At 46.0% G+C, this 25,412-nt stretch overlaps 2 protein-coding genes across 8 annotated transcripts in view; one reads left to right on the top strand and one right to left on the bottom strand.

The window, feature by feature from the left end:
• Nucleotides 1-20,088, bottom strand: part of TRABD (TraB domain containing) — a 214,679-nt gene extending 194,591 nt beyond the window's left edge. Inside the window, exons 1-2 of one of the 7 annotated variants that reach the window (XM_085653946.1) lie at nucleotides 19,969-20,088; nucleotides 1,664-1,720 (exon numbers count right to left, since the gene is read on the bottom strand). In XM_085653946.1, the coding sequence (XP_085510072.1) occupies nucleotides 1,664-1,687 (24 nt within the window). In that variant the 5' untranslated portion in view covers nucleotides 1,688-1,720; nucleotides 19,969-20,088. Of the gene's footprint in view, nucleotides 1-1,663; nucleotides 1,721-19,541; nucleotides 19,755-19,968 lie in introns of those variants that run through there. The other 6 variants (XM_085653945.1, XM_085653949.1, XM_085653947.1 and 3 more) reach the window with 6 other exon arrangements.
• On the top strand, nucleotides 7,216-8,352 carry LOC146855989 (STING ER exit protein). The gene has a single exon (XM_085653943.1). It carries the CDS (start codon nucleotides 7,255-7,257, stop codon nucleotides 7,921-7,923), a length of 669 nt encoding a protein of 222 aa, XP_085510069.1. The 5' UTR covers nucleotides 7,216-7,254; the 3' UTR covers nucleotides 7,924-8,352.
• Nucleotides 20,089-25,412: the final 5,324 nt, after the last annotated feature.

Genomic DNA, 25,412 nt, shown 5'->3' with positions numbered 1-25,412 from the left:
TTCTGCTAACTTAGCCACCCCAGTGCAAACCAGCAATAAGCAAATCAGTCTTGACCCTGTTCTTCACAGACCCTAACTGCTGCATTGCACCAATCAAGGAGAAGAAAAGAACGTGACAGCATAACTACATCTCTGGCCTCCAAAGACTGTACTTGACACCCAATGTCCTGTGTAAACCTTGCTGGTGAGTGGAAGATCATTTCTGAATTTCCAGAACTTAGGAGGGTGGTTCCCCTTAGTATGTTTGGAAAGAATCTTTGCCTTAAGGCCACCTTTCCCCACTGGACACCACAGGTGCACCTCCTGACCAGTTGCAGTCTGCCTGGCGCTACTGAACAACATCCAAGAAAGACCGGGCTGTCACTTATGCACTCCAAAGTGAGATCCTAGACCAGGACATCGCTGCTGAATACACTCAGATAAGTCTTATCAATGAATTTGTGCTCACCATACATTGGAACTATTTTAGCTGTATAAAAGTCTACAGCGGGTATTGAGAGCAACAGCGACATTAAAGGACTGGAATAGAGGCGACAGATACAGAGGTCAGCTTATGTAATGAGCCTCCACCTGTGAGATTATTAGAAGACTGGTATGTTCTTGCCTATTTCCCCTGCAGTACCTCTTATAGAAATCCCCTTTTGTGGGATTTCATTTTGATGTATTAAAGTACTTCTATTTTTATAAAAGATAAGCACTGAATTGGACAATCATTGTGTGCTTATTGGTAAGTGCGGAGGTCTTAGTCTCTACCCCCACACTATCCTCAGGAGAACTCTTAGATAGCTTACCCCGCTGAGGGTCAAGTGCTGAAATGGTTTATTTAGTGTTCAGTCTGCAGTGCCATAGCAGGTCAGGACCAGAGTCAAGAGTGATAAACAACCTTAACCACCTCAGTTGTAGCCCAGTAATCCCTGCTTGTCCCATAGCCTCCTAACTAGCTCGGACACCTAGCTCTGGGATAGAAATATCTGGACAAATAAACAGATCTAGCCAGAATAAAAAAAAAAACATTTCCTTACAACTCCCTCAATTTTTACCATGATTTGATGAATGTTATGGAGGTGAACGCACCCTACTACTGGCAAAATCCATGTAAAATTTAGATTTCTGCTTCCAAATAGCTTTCTGGTATACGAGTGTGCTGGGCTTGAAATCTATGGCACTGTGTTTATGACCAAACACCACAGCCAGACAAGCAAGCAGGTAGGTAACGGACTGTGCTCTGCAATACAACTTGTAGTGTTTAAAGACCAACAACTTAAGTAGAGATGCAGCCTCATTTTAGAGGAAGATAGGATGACAAACATCGAAAATAACCAGTAATTTCTTCGCAGCTTCAGAACCCTGCATCAGATAAGGCAGAGAAAAATAGGAACTTTCAAAACCAGAAAGGTTAGATCCTTATATATAGCCACTGTGTAATTTCAGATGGGTGTAATTTCAGATGGGTTTTGGAGGCAGCATACTCCTGGTTACCTACAGCAAGATACAGTGTTATAGCGGACATGAATATTAATATACATGCATTAATGGGTGTTCCTTACATATATTTGGAACATTTATTTTGATAACAAGAGGTTATAACTTTATTTACAAATATGTGAATATCTTTAGATTACAGCAGTGTGGTACCTTAAAAAAGGACTGGGTGTACACATACCTCCTGAGGTTCTCCCTGCATCATGGAAGTCCAGCTCCTTCACCAATCAGGCAAGGTCTGCAAAAAACATAGTCTCATTGGGATTAGAACACCTCAAAAGCGTCTATCATAAACAGGAGATCAGAGGGGCATTTGTGCTGCACGTATTTTGTATATATGTCATCATGAGTACAACTAAACCAGCTAATTCAGAAAATACCCTTAGGGGCACCTCCGGGCCGGCAATGACGATCGTTCCGCCATCGTCATGAGATTTATCCTCCGCCACATTATGATGGCAGTGGGTATTGCGGAGGATGGAAAGTCCATCCGCCGGTAGCAATAGCCACGATTGCCTGGCGAAGCGGTCAGCATGCTCACAATGGCGGCGTAGCCTACCAGGCTCCGCCGGCACAATTATGATGCAGGCGGAAGCCAGCCTTTCCGTGGCGGTTGAACCGCCATTGAAAGGCTGGCGGAGAATGTCTTCTGGGGCCCGTTGGAGGCCCCGCTTGTGTTGAGGGAGGTGTGGGTGCACGGGGGGGGGGGTCCCCCCCCCTACATTTCACTGCACCAAGTGGCAGGCAGTGTAGTCCCTGCCACGTAGTGCAGTGGAATGGCAATATGCTCTTTTTAACATTGCAGCGGTGCTGCTGTCAGCAGCCACCGCCGCAATGTTAAAGGTGCGGAATCCGACGGCAGCAGTGGCGGTCCCATCATAATTGTATATGCGGGACCGCCGCAGGCATGGCGGTCGGTCCCAATCACCGCTACGGTGGCGGGTGGTCCAAGTCCGCCCGCCATCATAATGAGCCCCTTAGTTGTCAGTTGCCTATTTTGTAGCATGCGCTGAAAGAAAACTGATGCGAACAAAACATTTGTTTTTTTTTAAATAAGCGGTGGCAAAGTGCAGATTTAATATTCAACTAAATGCTCTCCTCCATGCAAATACGTTCTCCTAGATTCAAAGCCTATAGCCCGAATCATGCTTCACACTCTTCATCAAGAACTACTTTAGATCCCTCAGTTTACAAAAACTAAACTGGACATCAAACCTTTTCTTACCTGGCAGTTCGTTGATGGAATGAGGTTCAATTTAAGCTGTGCACCACAGACAACCATCTCTCAATAGGAAGACCCTAAACACTTACTCTTGGAAATTGGGTTGTTGGTCAAGTAGGGAATGGGCCCAAGTCAGACAGTAACCACAAACCAAGTCAGGGTCATACACCAGCAATCCCCAAATTAACCTGTGTTCACCCCCTGGAAGCTTGTTACAGAGAAGTCAGGCTTAACTTGAAGACAATGTGTAAAGTATTTGTGCGACACTTCAAACAGTGAAAGCACCACACAAAAATATACCACACCTGGTTAGGATATCAGAGCTTAATTTAATGAATAAAACAAAACCAAAATGACAGAAATCCAATAAGTAGAACTGGTGAGATTGATTTTTAAAATATGTGAAAATTGCGCCAAAAAGCACTAAGCAGCAACAAGTGATATCTGGTCACCTTGGACCGATCCAAAGCCAAAAATTCAGGCCGTCCAAGATGGAATGCATGCAGGCTACAGGGATCAGGTTGGGCCCGCTGATCGCAAGTACCTTGGTTTAGGATGTGTTGACGCTGAAGATCCTATCAACTGAGGGGATGCGAAGGCCAGAGGGCGATGCAATGTCAATACATGCATTCAGGGGTGATGTGCCCGTTTCGGACAGCGCAACAGCTACGCTGCATCGGCTCTGATGTGGGGTTTCAGCTAGGCCGTCGATGCAGCCATGAAGGGAGATGCGAGAACTTTACCTGAAGAGCGTCGCGTAGTGGTGGTTCTAGAGACAAAGTAGGGGCTCCAATCCGGGCAGTGGCAGCGATGCATTGGTTCTGATCCTTGAAAATGCACTGGTTCCAATCCGTCGAAGATGCGTCTGTGCCAACTAAGCAAAAGCGGTGATGCTCCGGTTCTTTCTCCGCAGCGGGGAAGGGTTTGAACAGCACCTTAGGCTCACTTCCAAGGGTCCAGAACTGGAATGGCACCAATTGGCACAGCAGACTCACAGACAGCAGAAGAAAGATAGTTGGAATATTTTATGTCCTTGAGACTTCAATCAGGAGGAAAGCCAGCAAGCTCTTGGAGTCACTCCGAGTTCAAGTGATACAGGTCCAGTGCTCCTCAGTGAGATCAGATGGGCAGCAGGTCAGCAAAGCAAGAAAGCAATTCTTCCAGAGCAGCAGTTCAACAGAGTGGCAGTCCTTCACCGGCACAGCAGTCCCTCTGCCGGGCAGAGTCTTCATAGGTCCAGAAATGTAATGAAGTGGTACGTTCAGAAGTCCAGTTCTTATAGCCAGTGGTGCCTTCGAAGTGGAGGAGAGTTCAAAAAAGGGCCTTGAAGTGCACAGATGTCCTCCCTTCCTGTCCTGGCTTCAGTCTCCCTAGAGGGGGACATGCTGCCCTTTGTGTGTGGGGACAGGACACAGCCTATTCAACAATAAGCGTGAGGCTGTTCCCAGCTCCTCCCTCCCATCCTACGAGGATGGCCCTACAAGTCACAGCTAAGCTCCCATTGTGCGTGGATGTCTAGAGGGAATGTACAAAATCCAGGTGTAATCCGCCCCAGACGTGTATTGGAGACAGGCTGCAGGCACACAGGGCTAAGAGCAGGAAAATGCCATCTTTCTAAAAGTGGAATTATTTTAATTGTAATGATAAATTTGACTTTGCCATGAAAGAGGATTTATCATAACAATTCCAAAAGTACTAAACATGACAGATCTACCGCCTTCCAATTGGGAATTACAGCTTATTAGATGCAATACGGAATCCCCATGCTAACCTTTCGGGGGAGTAGGCCTCACAGTAGTGAAAAATGAATTTGGGAGTTTTCAGTATCAGTACATGTCCTATCATTAAATTACACAGCACTCGGCCCTATGGGCTACCTAGAGCCTACGTTGGGGGTAACATATTTCATAAATGGGGAGTGTTACAGATTTACAAGGGTTTTAAAAGCCAAGTCAATATGGCAGTGCAAACTGCACACACAGGCTATACAGTGGAAGGCCTGAGACATGTTTAAAGGGCTACTTAAGTGGATGGCACAATTAGTGCTGTAGGCCCACTAGTAGCATTTCATTTACAGGCCCTAGGCACAGGTAGAGCACTTTACTAGGAACTCACAAGTAAATTTAACGTGCCAATTGTGGATAATCCAATCAAACCCTGTTTAGGGGAGAGAGCACATGCCTTTTAGCACTAATTAGCAGTGGTAAAGTTCACAGTCATAAGAAAACAGGAGGCTGAAGTGAAGGTGGAATGAGGCAATTCTACCGGGGAGTACACTGTACACCCCCAAATGTCTCCACGGCTAGCCACAGGTTCTTCTCACTACAGCAATGACACACTCTTCAAGAGGTCTACTTTGCAGGGCCATATCAAACTATTTACCAATTCTAATTTTACCTCTGACTTACTTCTATGTAAAATACTGAAAGGTTGTTAAGTATCTGGTTTACTCTGCCATTGGGTCCTGGATAGATGGAGCGAAAGGGCGGATGGATAAGCAAAAGGATGAACGGATTATTGAAAGGATGGATGAAATGGGGTGGATACGTGAAAGGATGGTTTGGTTTGATCGATGGGTGACCCTGGGCCAATGGCGGCTCTCCTTCATGGGTTCCACAGCGACACTGCACCCTCCTTGTTTTGTTTTGTGCAGACCTGCATCGGGTCCAGCAACAAACTGAGAGAGCTACTGACATTGTTTGCTAACACAGGTGCATTAAGGTGCCTGTGCCGTTGCAGCACTGTGAGCATGTCTGTGTGTGTGAGTTAAAAGTGAGAAAGAGTCAGTGAAGGAGCAAGTCCGAGTTAGTGCTAATAAGTGACAGTAAGGATGAGTGTGTGTGAGAAAGAGAGTGAGGGAGAATGACAGGGAGTGTAAAGGAGTGTTACTGTGTGTGAGGCACAAAAAGCCTGAGTAATTCAGAATGAGTGAGACAGAGTGGGGCAGAGTAGAATAAATGGGACTGCGTGAATTAATGAGACTGAGCGAGTCAAAGTGCATTAGTAAACCTAGGGGGTTAGTTAGAAGAGGCTTGTGCCACTGGAGCAGGCCTCTCAATCATATCTATGAGGCGATGCAAAGCCAACCTGTGTGGCTTTGCATGGCGTCATAGATATGGAGTAAGAAAAGGCAGCACAAAGCGCTGTATGCTTTACTCTGTGTCAAGAAGGTGTTCTTTGGGTGTTGCGGTGGGTGTTCCCACGTAAAACCCATGGATTTTGACATTGCCCCAGCTTTACAAAGTCACGTAAACCTGGGGAAGCACCAAAACATTACGCCTCCCCAGAGCAGGCGAAACAAGGAGAAATGTTTTCATTTCTCCTAGTTTTTTCCTCTTTCCATTTGTGCTACATTCTGCAGCACACATAGATTGAGGACAACACCACCATTCATTGATTTTGTACAGGAAGGTGCCCCTTCCTGCACAAAACCAATCCTGCCAACAACGCAGAACAAGGGTGCCTGTGTTGGCGCTAGCACTAAATTCTGCACCTGCTGAAAGGACATGAATGCACCGTATCGCGTAGATACAATGCATTCCTGCCATTTCAATTTGGCATAGGGCAGCGCAGCAAAAAGACTTGCGGTGCTGCACTACACCAAATCTTTGTAAATTAGGCCCTTAGTGCAAGAAAGTGTGAAAGGTCACCATCCGTTACTTGTACAAGTACATTTTTTTTCACATTTTGTGGCTCAGTAAATTATCTTTTGTGTTTTGTTTGGGACTTGCCAATGAGATCCACCAGTTTTCATGTGAGATTAAGGAAGCTAGCACCCAAAAAGTGTTGTGTAAAAAGTAATCAAGCCGAAGCCCTGTGTAGCGCATATGGAAATTAAACACTGGCAATGACTAATCCTGTACCAAATACTCATAGAAAATCTCTATCAACATGTTTGTGCCCCAAGAGTCAGGGTACAAGATTTATTTATGGGATTTATAGAGTGCATGGCTACCCTAAGGCTTCCCAGCACTAGAAAGCAGGGGCCTAACACAGGCCCCCGCATCCCGTGCAGTGCGGGGGGGCCCCAAGCTCCAGGGGGCCCCCTCAGCACTGCACTTCGGCCGGGAGTTACTGATAGATTCCGGAGGGGGGCCCTCCACGTACCTTGCAGGGGGACCCCCCTCAATTATCTTTACGCCACTGACTAGAAGGTCACATAGCTGATAGGGGTCGGCCGGGACTTGAAGGTATTGCTTAAACAACTAGGTTTTAATCGCTTTGTGGAACTGTAATTCTTTATTCATCAACCTATATTCCACTGGTAAAGAATTCCAGAGTTTAGGAGCAAGGTGGGAGAAGGATCTTCCTCCCCATTTCTCCCTTCTGATCTTTGTTATTAGAAGTTCCTCCATGCTTGATCGCAGTCGCCATTTTGGGATGTAAGGGGATACTAGACACTTTTTTTGGGCCCTCTATTATGGCAAGCTCTGTGGGTGATGACCAGCATTTTGAATTTTATTCTGGCCTCTACAGGGAGCCAATGAAGTCCAATTAAGTGCTTTCTCTGACGTCACTGAGACGCGCCTAGTTACCGGGACTTCAGGAAGATGCCGAAGGTGGTGTCACGTTCAGTGGTGTGCTCGGACACCCGGGACCGGGAGGAGTACGACGATGGCGAGAAGCCGCTGCACGTCTATTACTGTCTGTGCGGGCAGATGGTGCTGGTTCTGGATTGCCAGTTGGAGAAACTCCCCATGAGGCCTCGGGACCGAGCACGTGTGATCGACGCTGCCAAACACGCTCACAAATTTTGCAACACAGAAGAGGAGGAGACCATGTATCTGAGAAGGCCAGAAGGCATCGAGCGACAGTACAGAAAAAAGTGTGGCAAGTGTCAGTTGCTGCTCTTCTACCAGCACCAACAGAAGAATGCCCCCGTTACATTCATAGTCGATGGTGCTCTGGTCAAATTTGGCCAGGGATTTGGAAAAACCAACATTTACACACAGAAACCAGATCCACCTAAAAAGGTTATGATGACTAAACGGACCAAAGACATGGGCAAGTTCAGCTCCGTTACTGTCTCTACCATTGATGAGGAAGAAGAGGAAATTGAAGCGAGGGAGGTGGCGGACTCGTATGCACAGAATGCAAAGGTGATCGAGAAGCAGCTGGAGCGCAAAGGCATGAGCAAGAGAAGGCTACAGGAACTGGCAGAATTAGAAGCCAAGAAAGCCAAGATGAAGGGCACATTGATTGACAACCAGTTCAAGTAACAGGCGGAGAGTCTGGATAGGAGAGATTAATGACGACGTCTATGACTGCAGCTGCTGTTCCCTCCCCAGCCGGTATTCACGTAGAAGAACATTTAAACCTAGTATGGTGTACACAGTGGATTCGATTTTCTGCACATGAACCACACCGTTACATAAATAATTGACTGACGCCAGAGTAAATTTTCGGGTTTAGAAGGGAAACTTTCTCCAATCTCCCTCCTCTTGGGTAGAATATAGAGCTGGAGTACATTGGCTTAAACCAACCCAGGGTTTAAAACTTGAAGTGACGCTGCTGCTTTTGAGCACCATGGGCCATCATTGGCTCGAAGACTGTCTGTTTCCACAGCCGCCTTCAGACATCAGCCTTCATTGCACACCCCGAGAGATGCTGGAGGAACCGCCATCAAACACTTATATTCAGAGGATGTGCACCCTCCCACAGCCTTCTGTTCTTAAAGGGAGATGCTGCAGACCTGGCAGAGCTTATTCACAAACTCTTATTTAATTTGTATTTGATGTTCAATACGAAGAGCAAAATGGAGGGTTTACACATGGTGAACACCTGGAAGCCATGAATTAGTATTTTTTTTAAATAAAAAGCCATTCATAAAAAAAAAAGTGCTTTCTCACTGACTCTCGTGCTGGAACATTGCACAGCAGCCTTGCAGCTGTATTTCGGACCACCTACAGTCTGTGGGTTACAAATTTAGGTGCCCCCAGGAACAATGAGTTTCCATAGTCTAACCGAGAGGTGACTACAAAATGGGCCACTGTCTTCCTTAGCTGTGTAGGAATCCTGTTTAGAATTTTCCGAAGGCTTCTAAGTAGTCCAAAACAGGTCGCTGCAACTTTCTTAGCCTGTGTCACCATGGAGAGATCAGTTTCTAACCAGAAGCCTAGATTTTGTATTATTTCTGTAGGGGTGGGTGGATTGCCTAGATAAGCCGGCCAACCTATGGTGGGCCTGGATATTGATTTGCTTCCGAGAAACAGTAACTCAGTTTTGTCCCCATTTAATTTTAGACAACTTGTTGTCATCCACTCTTTGAATCTTACCAAGCAGGAAGATAATCACTCACCATCCTTGCTATTTTTTGGGTCCAACGAGATGACCAACTGAGTGTCATCAGCGTAGGACGTCCTAGATATATCAAACTCCAGCACAATATTAGCCAGCGGCTCCTTGTACACATAAAAAAAAAGTTGGGCTCAATGAGGAGCCCTGTGGGACCCCACACTTCAGTTTTTAGAGACAGTAGTATTCTCCTGTACTTGAAATGTTCTATCTTCCAAGAACGATGACAGCCATTTAAGCGGAATATACAGCTGGGCAACTTTTCACCTGTAAGCAACCTACATTTAATATGTCATAACTCTGTGTGTTTGATGGTAGTGCGAGCCTATAGATCAGAATAGGTGTTGAATTTATTGCTTGAATACACAGACCACAAAGAATCCTGAGACTCTAGCTCTGAATTACAGCTTTGCGTAACACTACATACAATATTTTCCAGTCAGAATCATTTTCTTTGAGTTAGTGAATCAGAGAGCCACTAAAGGTTATTTGCTGAATATGAAAAACGCTGCATTTACTTTACCAATTTGGGTCTTTTCTATGCTGTACATGAAACTGAAAGGTCTTTTAAGTTCGTTCTTGAAGTGAAGGAAGAGAATAAAAGTTAGAATGCTGCAAAACAGGTAGCTGCATGAAAAAACATGGCTGAAGTAACACTCTAAACCTGGGGGGCGTGGCCAAGATGGAGGCGAGTGCGGACGCACTTAACTGAGCTCCGCGCGCAGCCAGACGAAAACATCCTGAAAATACGGGAAATGAGCCACTCATCCGGGGTCCAGAGGTGGGGAGCACATACCCTGCATGTATACTGACCCCCCCAATCAGAGCAAAGGCGATGCTAGTGGGGCGCTCTAGGCGCGACACTGTGACTGCCAGCGGCCACAGCCCTTCGACTGACTGGGCCACCGATGCCATCGGAAGGTGGGGAAGGCAGAGACGAATAACAGCTGCGGCAGGGGGGGGGGAAGAGCGCAGATTCTTCCCCTTCCCCGAGGTTGGGAACGTCAATCGGAGGCACGCGCAGACGCAGCACATACTTATTGGAGGTGAGCAACTTGCGACCCGCCGGCAACGCTGTGGTGATTCCAACAGCCGACGCCCGGTCGGGCCTGCGGGTGGCTGGACTTAGGCTCAACGCGGTACACCTTGCTTCCCACTCTCCCTCTTGGGCCCTGTAGCGAACGGGGGCGGCGGCCTGGATCGAGGCACATACACCCAGAGACTCTCAACCCTCCCCCAGGTCGTGCCCCAGAGGCTGTGCTACGGGCGTCGAGCAGCCCGCAGCGAGCAAATGAAAGCTGCTTAACAAAGGAGGGCCCAACCGCATCCGCAGCAAGGCCTCGCTGCTATCAACGTTGTGCATCCCCTCCTCCCCCCAAAGCCTGGAATACAGCCTACGATGGAGGCCCGGAGATACACATTGCTCCCTACAGGGCATTAAATAGGGCAAAAATGGACAGGGGATTGCAACTTGGTGCATTCTGAGAGACATCTCGGGGGTCTCTAAACTACTGCGGTTATCCTTGATGATCCCGAGGCCATTATATGGGCGACCATGGAAGTACCCGAGGGTGGTTACTAGAAGTTCCGGCTGTGTGACAAGTGGTGAACCCTCCCTGCTACACCTTCTTTGGGCACATCCTGGGCAGCCTGGCTACCCACACTGCGTCTGTGCACATCAACCCCAAACATAAGGAGCAGATGACTGCACAGAGGGGGTATCGCATTTGCCTCCCCCCCCCACCCAACATGGCCTGAGGCACGAGAAAGCCCAAGTAGGACAGCTGCACGAGACGAGACCAGTGCCGCCATCGCTCGTGGAACTAGTCAAAGCCCAAGTACACAACGGGGAAGCCGCGTAGCGACAAATCGCAACCCCAACAGTCTGAAACAACGATGTCTATAGCGGATGGAGGAAACGGCGTGCAACTCAGGGCCCCCTAATGCAAGTGCCCCACCAGATCACTCGCATCGGTTCGATGAACTCATGGCAGCGATACTAGACATTAAGACCATGTTGGATCCCAAAATCAACACACTATGCCTCGATATGGGTTTCCTAAGAGAGGATCACAAGAAACTCAAGGACAGAGTGGAGGAGTCGAAATCGGCGCTAGCAGCTTTGCGCCCCACTGTGTCTACGACCACTTACCAACTCAAATCCCTGCAGCAAGAGGTGGAATACTTGGCGAGTGGACTGGAGGACCAGGAAGGTTGGTCACGCAGGAAAAATATCTGCATTGTGGGGCTGCCGGAGCGAATAGAAGGACAAGCCATGGACCTATATCTGGAAACCTGGGTCTCCAACGAGATACTTCAGGGAAAGGTCTCAAAATTCTTCTCCACAATAAGGGCACATAGGGTCCCGGGTGGCCATCCACATCCAGGTAACCCGCCACTAGTAGTGGCAAGACTGTTCAATTATCGAGACAGAGAACATATTCTCCAAGTGACCAGATCCAAGGGCCCCTGGCGGGTAGAGAACGCAACCATGCATATCTACCCGGACTACACACTGTCTGTCCAACGTCGAAGATCCTCCTACACAGAGGTCAAGTGGAGCCTACTGGAGCACCAGACACAGTACGCACTGCAATACCCGGCCAAATTGCATATCCGCAACAAGGAGTCCAACATATATTGCTCCACTCCTAAAGAAGCCTTGTCATGGATGGACCAAACTGGACTCGCACACACTCCACCCACAACTCAGGCAGAATCACGACCACCTTGGAAATTAGTAGGCTCACAGACGACGGGTAAGATAGTCAGTTACCCCTAACAGACTCCCAAAGCTCAGAACTAGGAGGAGAAGGACCCCGCAAATGGCAAACGGCATCGGGTGAAGCCCCGTAGAATGCAGAGTCCGGTGGCAGCGAACCTGTGACCAATCGTCAGTGGACACGAGAGCTTGAGGAGCTCCCTGAACGTCCTTTTTATGCTAATATGCAGTTAGTGGCCAAATGACCAGACACCAATGGGGGGGGTTACCGTAATTCTCATCACTTCTCCCGCTCCATATACTGGGGACTGAACCAGGAGGTATCATAAAGTTGAACAAAAATGGCTGCCAAGAGTCAGCTTGGGACAGACTATAGCTGTGCCCCCAGAAAACGTTAAGTAGCTGAGATAGCAATTGTTTTACAAGACATTTAATTGCATATCAGGGCATGTGGCCAATTGCCCATTGGCAAGCTGGCCTTGGGTGGGGAGTTGCGGGAATGTTATTATCATTTAAAGTGATCTTTAGTTCCTACTATGTAGAGCAGGGGTTGCAACTGAGTAAGGTGGTGTGCAGCGGGACGACTGTGGGATGGTCGGATGGGAATGTGGATCGAGATGGTATGCTGAAGGGTACTTTGACTTTTCTGCTTGCAGTGATTAAATGGCTAACAATGAATATACACTGTTAACCTGGAATGTGCGGGGCTAGCAGGAAGTGTTAAAAGACATAAAATATACCAGTATTTGTGCACCCACAAGGGCTCAATCGCATTAATACAGGAGATGCGCCTTACCACACAGACATTAACCTCACCGCGCAAGCGATGGAGAGGCACGGTCATAGGCACCAGATACTCTGGATATGCTAGGGATGCCCTTATATGGGTGGTGACAGGCATACCTCTTAAGGTGGTACATGCACAAATCGACCTTCAAGGACGCTATATGACGCTATATGACGCTGGAAGGCCAGTTGACGGTACTCCGCTGGCACTAGTTTCCCTGTACGCCCCGAATACAGGGCAGGGGCAGTTCCTGCAATCACTCACGCCATCCTTACCATCAGACCCTACAGCGCTGGCACTATGGGGAGGGGATTACAATTCGTCACGCCTGCCACTCCTGGGAGCACAATCCATACAGACTTCAAGGCACCTGAGGGACTGGGCAGATCATATGCTCACACTACTCCTCGTTGCATGACTTGCATACGAGGATCAATGCAATATACTGTTCCATGGAAGCCCTGACGAGGGTAGCGCAAATGGAATATTTATTACAGACGCTTTCAGACCACAACCCATTGCAGCTGCACCCCGCACGGGGCACTTGCAGAGCTAGGATTCCGACCTGGCGCCTGTCGCTGCGCTTAGGGACTTGACGTTCCGCTCTGCCATATGACAGACGATCCCCACATATTTCCAGGAGAATATGGGCACTGCCTCCAACAGGGGCATAGAGTGGGATGCTTTTAAAATAGTCGCCAGGGGACATGCTATCAAGACAACATACAGCTCACGGATGGCATTGATAGATGACTTATGTAGACATGAGCCGGAAATCCAAAGATGTGAAAGCCTGGCGCCCGCTGACCCTCTGGTGACTCCGCTACTGGCAAAGGCACGGCTAGCATATAAGGAGGCTTCAGACAGTCTATGTGCATAGGACTACAAACACTATTTAGCCAGACAACACATAGAAGGCGATAAAGCAGGCAGAATGCTGGACTGGGGCATCCACGTTGATAGGCAGTGGCACATAATTTCGCTATATGCGGACGATGCTCTGGTCTCCTCGGGGGGAGGGAGGGCACAGTATATAAGGATCTGATGACACTTCTAGATGCCCATGCGCAGGCCTCTAGCCTTCCGGTTAACTGGCCTAAGTCAGTAGTTTTTCCCATGAAAGCGATCCCATTGGATCGGAGGCAAGGCATGCCCATGGCCCCATTGGCATGGGCATTTGACACCTTTAAGTATCTGGGCATGCAGATTTACCATTTTAGCGCAGACATTATAGATGGGAACCTGGTTAAGGCAATAGCGCAGGCAACACTGCCGTTCTGGCCGGTCTCCCCTTGTCCCCTATGGCAAGAGTGGCCATTGCCAAAATGCTGCTTCTCCCAAGGCTTCTCTACTTTTTTACTGCTCTCCCACACAGGCTGCCTCGGAGTATATTTAAGGAACTGGAAATGCATCGGTGGCGCTTTTATGGGGAAGATCCAGGTCTCGAGTAGCACTCCGTAAACTGTATCTACCACTCACGGACAGGGGATTGGGGGCATCTAATTACGAGTACTACTACCGGGCTGCACAGCTCCAGTGGCCAATGAGATGGCTGGCGAACGCCCAGGTGACAGAGATGTCCAGCTTGGCACTGCCTTTAAGACATACAGCTATAATAGAATGGCTATCAGGCTCCAATACAAAAAAAGCAAGGCAACTTGCTAATGGCGGTAGCCAGGCGTAGCTGCCTAAGATACGTGATGCCTAAAAACCTAGCGTCACCATATGCACGCATGCTACCGCTCGAGATCTTATCTGGGGCATTTGCTTGTCATGACCGCCCCGAATTAGAATCCTGGGCAGAATTAGGATTGACACCTGGGGCAACTTATTTGTGGATGCACAGTTACAGAGCCTGGAAGGGCCGATAGAGGACTTCGGTATCACACAGGGCACATTCATGCTGTATGCACTACTAGCGCGGCAATTCCCCCTAACATGGGGGAATGTCGAGACAGAACCAGAGACATCACAGGTGCTACAGACTTTGCTTACACACGGAAAGGACAGACATGCGGGGACAGCGATATACAACTGCATTAGGCCTGGCCCCGGCACCCAATTGGCAAAGCTCTGAGTACTGGGATATCGAGTTATCAACCACCATGACCGATAAGCAGTGGGCGTAGTGTATAGGGTACCCCAAAATTATATCCATGAATGCCAGACTGAAGTATACGCAGTTCAATTATTTAGACCACACATAACTTAACACCACACATACTGGCCCGTATGTATCCTACATCGGTCAACATATGCCCCCGCTGCTCAGACTCGGATGCAAAGTTCCTCCACATGGACTCGCCATGCCCCCGTCTCGGGAACTACTGGAGCGAGATCACCGCGATACTGGGGGAAGCAACCGACACTACAATTACAGTGCAAGGCCTACACTTTTTACTCGGCATCACCAAGCGTACCACAGCCTAAAAAAGCCTCAATAGATTCCTAGACCTGGCCTTGGCATTAGTAAAACGAAGAATAGCCATGACTTGGAAATTGAGCATAGCTCCCAACACGCGCATCTGGTTATTGGATCTTCAAAAGGAACTGGTGGCGGAACACACGACACAAACACTGAATGCACCCCGAGACCCCCCTCAGACCAACCTCATGCAATAGCATGACTACTTGTCATTTGTGGAAGACAAACTGAATGCACCTAGCTCCTCCCAGGGATGAGTGGGTTCCCCATGGCGGGCAATAACAACTCCATGCCAATATACATCCTCGAACAAGAAGGGCACATATCCAGGTAAGGCCTGACTTAACTAGACAAGGCCTCCAGCTCGCGAGTACGAGAAAGCACGAGGTGCGCAATCCTCCCACTCTCCCCTTCGCTCTCTCTTCCCCCACCCTCCTCTACCGCTACTCTCGCTGCCCCCCTAGATAGCACACACAAGCAACAACCCTAGCTCATATGAGAACCAAATTACACAGTATATAAGGATTGGTTGAGATCGCAAAGTTTGTGTTCATTTTAAATTGGTTGGTGTGAAAGCATAGAGGTAAAACGAAAAGTACAGTCAGGTGTTTTTATTTTTTACTGATTAAAATGGGTACAATATACGTAGACATGTACAAAAGATCAGATATGGTTCTCTTTATTATAATGTGGCCAACACGCACAACAGCCTCGTTACCCACCAAGCGTCACATATGTAAATGTCACTGTACCGTTTTGTATAATAAAGCTGGCAGATTGTGTTATGTATAACCTGTGAAAACACCAATAAAGACAATTTAAAAAAAAATTAACACTCTAAACCTTAGGTGTGTGAGTGTTTGCAGACTATTGCACTTGGAGCAACAACCAGAAGGCCCTACCACCTATACATTTCCTTTTTAGGTCGAGCCTGGGCAGAGCATGCGCTGCTCTGCGAGGCATCCCCTGTATTTGAGTATGTACTTGAAGCCCCGCTCACTCTCCGCCCAAATTTGTCATAGGCTTGTGCCATTGTTTTTCGTAAATGCTGGCTTCCGATTCATTAATAGGCTTGTTAGTCCCTCCTTAATACTGCCTTGTCTTCATTTGTAACCTCCGATGAGGACTGGCCTCTTTACTTTTGTTGTTACACGGTATGTCTTATTTAGTCTGTAAGCTTTATTTTCTTTCATGAGTTTCTCCTACTGCAGGCACGACATGCTTTCCTGCAACATTCAGCACACGATGTGTGCTTTCACTTTCCAAGCAGCCCGGGACAATGGCTGATGCTTCTTTGAAATGCAATATGTCTTGCATTTACAAGAGGTCGAGCTATTAGCATTGTAAATGACAATGCTTTATATTTATGTGTTAGTTATCAAAACACATAAATAAAAGGCATTGTCATTTACAATGCCAATAGCTTAAAATTTCGCAAATGCGAGACCTATTTCATTGCAAATGCTTGTTGTTAATGAGGTACAGAAGAGGAGCAGTGCTGAATGAATTCAAAGAAATTACTTTGTATGTTTTATTCAATCAATCAATATGGTATATTAAGTGTACAGTAACCAGGACTTCAAATAAAGTTTTTTTTTAACTCATGGATTATAGAGTCATTTCATTCAGAGTACTTTTAAGCTGGTAAAAATGCGCAATATTTATTCGGAATCCATGGATATCAATTTTATCTACCTATGCTGTCCCTGTGGCCGGAAATTCACTTAAAGTAAAGTGTATTTCAACATAAAGATATTCTTATCAGATTAGCCATCTGTCAGCCACAATATTGTGCCTTATTGTACACATCATCAGTTATGTAAGGTCATTAATAAGAATATATTACTAAAAGTGGTGTACCTAAGATTTGGTCAAATTTTTATGAACAACAGTTTTCTTTTGGGAGCGTTTAAGTGATGTTATTAAGTCCTACAGTTCAGAACAGCATTTACATGGTAGTCTGATGCCTCTGGAGTTCTTTTTCAGACCGAAAAGAGTGTAAAATAAAAATTCCAAGCTCACGCAAGCTATTCTATTATTGACTAGCATGCAGAGCACCGCTACACAGAGGACATTTACAATGGAATAAGCAGGGGTTTAAAGTATTATGCCGGAGCAGCTTTAAAACTCTAACATCACTTTTGCTGCTTAGCCCAAGTGGGGAGGGACTACTGACCAAAACCACCACAGCATTTATCGTCAAGCTCGATTAAAACTAAATATGTCTAGACTTGGACTGTGCTCACGTTTCAACAAAAGCTATCCCACTGTTGAGGGGAAACCCGAGATAAAAGTAAACCAATATTACTTATATGAGTAACGATAATAAGGGCAACCAAATAAGATTGTGAGAAAAAGCCACAGCCCAGGCCAAACAAGAGAAAACTGCTAGGGTAAATACTCTGGGGTTTCAGAAGTCGTAGAGACGCCCTGTCACGGGCCCGGTTCTAGGAATTTTTATCTGGGTGGGCCAAGGGTACATTTGAGTGGGCCAATGAGGGCCCAATGTATAACAATTCTGAAGGTAGACTACAAGCCCTAGAGTTACACATGGACATCGATTCACTAAAATGGCAGGAGTAGCGGAAATTACATCACACAGCCTTGACCTTAATGACATCAGAAGAAGTGACATCGTATGACCTTTGACCCTCAAGTGATGTCACATAACCTTAACCCTTATAACATCACAATAATTGACATCGCTTTAAGATATAATAAAAGCCATAATATAACGAGTAATACAATAAAACAACGTTGAAAAATGTCTATTTTAGACACCACTTGTATTAGGGTGCTGATGTCATATGAAAGGAGATCCCTAATCGTTTTTCTTAGTTTTACAAGAAAAATTATGTGTTCATCTGAAGGGGATAATTCCACTTTTGTTCTTAGATAATGGTCGGATATTTATTATTCCCTTATGGCTGCTTATGCAATGAGGCATGCACTGCCACTATGGGAATATTAAAATGTATGCCACATCCTACAATATATTACCGAGTGCATCATACACAGACTAAAATACGTAAACACCTTCAGAACCCACACACAGAAGTCTGGTGGACTAATTCGTCCACTGTAGGGGTCTGTGTGCGACCTCAGTCACAGGTTCAAATCCTGGTGGGTCCACTCAGCCTTTCATCTTTCTGAGGTCAATAAAATGCGTGCCATCGAGTTGGGTAACAATAAACATCTGTTATTCAGTGCCAAGATAACCTTAGGTGAAAGCGAATTTTACAAATACACGTTATGTTAGATAATTGAGGTGCAAAAGGACGCTCACAGCTCTGCCCTCCGGTGCCACTGCACCTGCTGCATCACTGGTAGGAAACACCCTGTCCCCACTCCCCCAAACACACCGCCTAACTGCAGCTTGCCTCCGACATGAGGTACGGTTGCCACACTGCCGTTTTCTTCCGAAATTAATATTTTAATGTCTTAGCCAGTGTAAAAATAGAGAAAATCACCTAAAGTCAGTATTTTCATCCCCTTTACAGTGCATACTTAGAACAGTATTTATAAAAGAAAAAAAAATGTAAAATGTGTTCAAGAGGTTCCTTAATTAGACCTGACTAGGGTTGCCACCTAGCTGATTTTTTACTCGCACCACCGGTATTTTAATGCCCCAGCTGGTAAAAAAAATTAGCAAAACTGCCTAAAGCAATCATTTTTAGCCCTTATCTGTACCCAATTCAAACAGCAAATAAAAATGGAAAACACTTTTAAATGGATTCTAGAGCAGCTAAGACTCTTGACTATTAAATATAGTAAAAACAGACGGACGGAAAAGTCATGGTACAAATGTATACATACAATTTTATTCATAGTTCTATTTAGTATCGTCCATACCTGTGCACACTCTTAAAACAAATAGCTGGTATTTTCTTTTGGAAAGGTGACAACGCTACCCCAGATTGATAATTAATGTAAACAAAGTGAAAACGCCTAACAATATTTTGGCCGTCCTAATGGCCTCTTCTGCCGACTGGGAGGACAAAAGGTTATGTTTGGGTAGGGCCAGGCCCACCCGCTAGAACCGGGCGTGCGCCTTTAAATTCAGAAAGCATATACATACATCCTTGAGTTAAGGATGCATTTCCCTTATAGAATTCAGGGATGACCCCCATAGTTTTCAGGATGTTCCTCCACCTCCCCCAGAGGTTAGGAGTCGCACAAGAATTTGGAGCGAACCCATCTAGAGTTGAGGAAGACCCTCGTTTAGTTAACGGAGATCACCAGACCTCAGAGGGACCTCTAAGGAGACGAGTTCAGCGAGACCTCTGTCCTAGAGCCCAAAGTGAATTCAAATTCGGACCGACCATCTTTAAAGTCTAGCGAACAAGATTACAGCAGGCGTGAGTACTTCAAAGTATTAAACTGGGACTCCGGAGAGCTCACGTGACTGTCCAGAAGTAATTGGAACTAGCAGCAATTTGGGATGATACAAAGAGCAGGTTGACTGCTGACTTCCGTAACTGCCAATAGACAGCGGGACATCTCACTCGTTTCTTCTATGTGGCTGTCATGTGCAGGAGAAGTGACAGTCCGGGCATCGAAAGCTTACGCCAACCACCGAAAGAAGTAACTTTCGCTGCCTTGTACTTACAAGTAGAAGCTAAATGGGATAGTCTCTCCCGCAGAGCAGTCGTCTCACCTGCTACGCAGACACTGAAGTACATAAACACTCCTCCCGGTCGCACACCGCTCCCTCCTGCAACTACACATGAGCCCGGCTGCAAAACATGCTCTATTACTCACTGCTCCCAGGACTCGTGGCGAATGGTATGCCGGGAGCTGCAGTTTCAACCGCACCCTCCTCATGCCTGTGCACCCAAAGAATGATAAGTAGATTCGTCTGACTAGTGAACTACAACCCCCAGCACGCCCCATGGTGTCAGACACATCCAGCTTGCCACCCAAGCAGTGTCGCCGGCCGGCTCTTCAACTACCAATAACATGCTGCAGCGTAACATATGTATACAAGGTTGCGTCACGATTATGAGACGGTCGGGGCGAGGGAGTAGATTACCAACCTCACGCGTGTGTTGTGTCATCCGGAAATAAGGAGACGTGTCAGAGACCAAGTCGTCGTCTGATTTCTCCTTGCGTACTCCAGCGTTAACACTGCATGGGAGATCTACATCATAGACACAGAAGAAGGATTGTAGTGCACTCCTTGCCAGCCGTCACAGCGAATATACAGATATGGCGGACATGCTATGTTGTTTGCTTTAGCTACATAATTAATGGTTGACGATTAATCGCGAGAATGGAGAAAGTGGTATATATAACATCTATTACAACAAATAAAGAGAAATTCTTTAAAATAGGGAAGCTAAATTAAAAGAATGTACTCAAGGAATACTGGTGTGACTCGAAATTCTTAGTATTGTTCTGCTTTAAAATATGAATTTTCTGGTTTCATTGATTCTTAAAAGAAAGTGTCACGTGTAGAATGGTAGTAAGGCAGCCCCTTTAACAAGTGCGACACAAAAGGTAGGGCTTATGTCCACATGTACTGCAATACGAGGGATCCCAGCTTCTAGACCTGCGAGTTTTAATTCTATGAACGATACTGTAGCATATTGATTCTATACGCACCAGTACCCTTGTGGTTCTGGGTGGACTCTGAACGGGAACTATGTTATATGAGAGGAGGTGTTAGGTGCGGTTCTGGGCAGTATGACCTGCAGCTCCTGTGTGTGGCGTAATTTATTTGGATGCTCCAGTGCTGGGAAAGATGCTAAAACTGGCAACGAGTAGGGGATTTCTTGCCAGTGGAAAGTAAGAAAGGCTCCCCCTGAGAGTTTGCAACAATACGATAAACTCCTTGTGTGTTCAGAATCGATGCAAAGTGGTCTGTGACCAGCACATGGAGTAAAATCCCTGCTCCATCCCGTACACGGCTGCAGAAACAATCAGAGGCCCTGCAGAGGAGTATATTTCAAACGCCCACCAATCCTGACGGTGAGGGTGTCAAGTGAAATGCTGCGCAACAAACATACAGCGTCTATTCAGACGATGTGAGAAAATAACCATAGGTCAACAAGATGCTAGAACCAGTGAGCGAACTCACATTCAGGGCTATTGAAACATACTGCGGCACATGTTTTTCCAGAGGGCTGGTGCTCGCAGAGGCTGTTGGAGTCGCCGAGCACAGCAAGATCATCTGAACGACACATGCTCGCATAATGGCGGCAGAAAGGTGTGCGGAATACAATGCAGCCATGTTCTTGAAGCCACCACTGCCATTTGCCAAGTCAAAAAAATAAGAACATTGGTGCTAGATGGATGGCTTGGATTGAAACCTTCGATTAATTAATAGATGCACTAGAGAAGGAAGGGGATAAGAAAATCATCAAATACTTGAAAAACCTTGCAGGTAATGGAGTGAAAGAAGCTCTAAAGAAGGTTTCACATAGTGATACAGCGTCGTACCAGAAGGTGAAAGATGCACTGGAAGCCAAGTTCAAATCAGTGCTGAATGTTGATTATGAAAGGCATATCTTCAACAAAGCACAACAGACTGGTGAAAAAATGGATGAGTTTGTTGGAAGACTTGATGCACTTATCAAGCATTGCAAGTTCTGGGACTTCACAGATGAATAAGCCATGTGCTTCAGAATCATCTAGGGCTGCCTTGCAGGCTCTTTTAGAAGGCACATGTTGAGAGAGACACTTAGTCTAGAGAAAATGCTGATGTCTGCGAGAGCAGAGGAATGAGCAGAACGAAAAGCTGCTGACATGGAAGTAGGGACAGTGCAAACTGAATCAGCGTCGACTATAAAAAGCAAGCACGATACAGATGCTCACAAGTTGATGATGAAGAAAATAAAACTATGCTTCCAATGTGGATTTTCATATCCCCATGAAGGCAAATGTCCAGCCCTAGTACAAATCTGCAAGGGTTGTGGGAAAGAGAATCACTTCATAACTGTGTGTTGACCTAAGGAAAAATCAAGTGCATCTCGACAGAAAGAAAAAATGGCTGCAAGAACATACCAGAAGCACCCTCACCACGCCAACAAAACCGGCGATGAGAGGAGTAAAATATACCATCTAAGCACTTACGCTGGGTCTGTGTCCTGTTTTGTTCGGTGAAAATCGTGTACCGGATCTGGAAAGCAAGTAATATATACATAACTCTCCAATACCCATAGAGAGGACACAAAGTGCACCCAACTGCAAGCAATTCCTTTATTAAGCTTCAGGACACAAACACGGGTGTGCCTCCCCGACGCGTTTCGGTCTTAACACCTTAATCATGGGTTCCAGCGGCAACAAACAATTTTGCAAAAGCAGCTGACGTTGTTTTATACCTGCTGAAGCTTAATAAAGGAATTGCTTGCAGTTGGGTGCACTTTGTGTCCTCTCTATGGGTATTAGAGAGTTTCTTTATATATATATATATATATATATATATATATATTCACTGAAAAAACCATAGGTTTCACACATGTTATAGTTAGCAGAAATTTTACTGATAAAAAACCAGTGAAATTCCCCCGTTATAGTTAGTGCAGGCAACTATAACTCACGCGACCGCAATCCTCTGCTGATGCTAATACTGTATTTAGACACTTATATGCCCATGTCTTCTTCCATACATTTTTAGCTATACATATATTACAAATATTTTTTTTTCATAAAGACACATATGTCATCAGCAGAAGATTGCGGTCGAGTGAGTTATAGTTGCCTGCACTAACTATAACGGGGGAATTTCACTGGTTTTTTATCAGTAAAATTTCCGCTAACTATAACATGTGTGAAACCTATGGTTTTTTCAGTGAATTTGCAAGGTTTTTTAAATGCTAATTCCTAACTATAACGTGTGTGAAACCTATGGTTTTTTCAGTGAATTTGTACGGTTTTTTAAATGCTAAGTTACTTTACGCCATTCGAGGCGTGCGCGCCCACTTAACGCAGTTCGTTCCGTGCACGGTTTTTATCAACTTTAATAAGCCCTGTACAAGCACAGGGGGTGGGGTCAATGTGGATAGTGTTTTTTTTATTTCAATTTTATAATTTCATGTTGCCAAAATTTAGTTTTTTTTACCTATTAATAAGCCCTGTACATTTGGTGGCCTTCGGCCACCAAAAGCACAGGGGGTGGGGTAAGTGTGGATAGTGTTTTTTTTATTTTTATTTTTTTACCGTACGCTTACGGTAAGCGTACGGTAAGCGTACCCCGCGAAATTGCCGAAAAAAAAATAAAACCGTTTTTGCTCTTGGGGGATGTTTGTGGACTCCCTCAACATGACTATGTGGGAGGGAGTTGTCAAAACAGCCCCGTACCATGTTTTTGGCCATCATGTTTGATAAACAACACTCAGTGCGAGAGACAAAATGGCGGCCGCCGCTTCCTGGTTTCGGCCGATTCGAATGTTTACTAAGATCTAAGAGCCAATCAGAATCGCGCTCGCGCACGCCACCGTACGCTTACCGTAAGCGTACGGTAAGCGTACCGTAAGCGGGCTCAGATATATATATTGATTTAAAGGCTATTTTCTCAGAATCTACTGAACAGATTTACACCAAACCTACAAAAGGCACTTCCTTGACCTAGGGACTACCTCTCTGCCAAATTTTGAGTAATTCTGTTCAGCCGTTCGGGCTGTAGCTCGTTCTAAAGGTCCTATGGAAAAATGCATGGGAAAAACGCGTTTTGGGACCCCCCTTTTATCTCAGCCCCTGCTTGACGGATCCCCCCGAGACTTTCAGGGTAGGAGCGGAGCGTAGCGCCCCACCTATTTTGAGAAATTCGCGAGGATTCGTCGACCGGCGCCAAAGTTATTCAAAATAGAATGTTGAGGTTTTCCTATGGAAACGTGGTCCTAACTATAACTACCTACTGGCGACCGCCAGTAGGTAATATATATATATATATATATATATATATATATATATATATATATATATATATATATATATATATATCCAAACACATTCCTCCAAAACAGAGGAGCCCCCGACCCTTCAGGGCGGCCTCGTTACACAGTGAGCATGGAGCAGCTCACCAGCGTCAGCACGACAAGAAAAAACATCGAGGCCCTTTCCAGAGATGAAACGCTTTATTTGTTGTGGCAACAGCACTCCTTCCCCTTTCCTTACGCGTTTCAGCTCTCGCCTTGGTCACAGGTGGGAAAGTCAATCGAAAGCAAAGTGCGTTTGTGCTGCTTTAAGTACATAAAGTCACATGACCTTCAAATGGAAATACAAATCCCACAATGCAAGTGTAGATTATGGTAAGTTCAACAAGGAATTTAAATGAATTCTCTTTAGCATCGTTTTTTGCTGTTCATTGCGTCTTACTTGCATTGCTGATGGTGGAAATACTGTCCTCTTGTCATGTGAAAAAAATCAAAAGTCAGTGCTCATAGTAAAATACACCACCTCAGACGTTTGTTGCTCTGGATGGTCAGAGCGGGATGTGCACCCCTCCGACTTCCTTCCAAACAGTCACAGATTTCGCACAGTGGCATTACCAGATAGGTTATGTGGCTGCAGTTGGTCATGCTCCCGTTTTAACATCCAAACACATTCCTCCAAAACAGAGGAGCCCCCGACCCTTCAGGGCGGCCTCGTTACACAGTGAGCATGGAGCAGCTCACCAGCGTCAGCACGACAAGAAAAAACATCGAGGCCCTTTCCAGAGATGAAACGCTTTATTCGTTGTGGCAACAGCACTCCTTCCCCTTTCCTTACGCGTTTCAGCTCTCGCCTTGGTCACAGGTGGGAAAGTCAATCGAAAGCAAAGTGCGTTTGTGCTGCTTTAAGTACATAAAGTCACATGACCTTCAAATGGAAATACAAATCCCACAATGCAAGTGTAGATTATGGTAAGTTCAACAAGGAATTTAAATGAATTCTCTTTAGCATCGTTTTTTGCTGTTCATTGCGTCTTACTTGCATTGCTGATGGTGGAAATACTGTCCTCTTGTCATGTGAAAAAAATCAAAAGTCAGTGCTCATAGTAAAATACACCACCTCAGACGTTTGTTGCTCTGGATGGTCAGAGCGGGATGTGCACCCCTCCGACTCCCTTCCAAACAGTCACAGATTTCGCACAGTGGCATTACCAGATAGGTTATGTGGTTGCAGTGGGTCATGCTCCCGTTTTAACATCCAAACACATTCCTCCAAAACAGAGGAGCCCCCGACCCTTCAGGGCGGCCTCGTTACACAGTGAGCATGGAGCAGCTCACCAGCGTCAGCACGACAAGAAAAAACATCGAGGCCCTTTCCAGAGATGAAACGCTTTATTCGTTGTGGCAACAGCACTCCTTCCCCTTTCCTTACGCGTTTCAGCTCTCGCCTTGGTCACAGGTGGGAAAGTCAATCGAAAGCAAAGTGCGTTTGTGCTGCTTTAAGTACATAAAGTCACATGACCTTCAAATGGAAATACAAATCCCACAATGCAAGTGTAGATTATGGTAAGTTCAACAAGGAATTTAAATGAATTCTCTTTAGCATC

The sequence above is a fragment of the Triturus cristatus genome, chromosome 4_1 (genome assembly GCF_964204655.1).
Source record: "Triturus cristatus chromosome 4_1, aTriCri1.1, whole genome shotgun sequence".
Taxonomy (NCBI): domain Eukaryota; kingdom Metazoa; phylum Chordata; class Amphibia; order Caudata; family Salamandridae; genus Triturus; species Triturus cristatus.
This window is presented reverse-complemented; position numbering and strand designations above follow the sequence as displayed.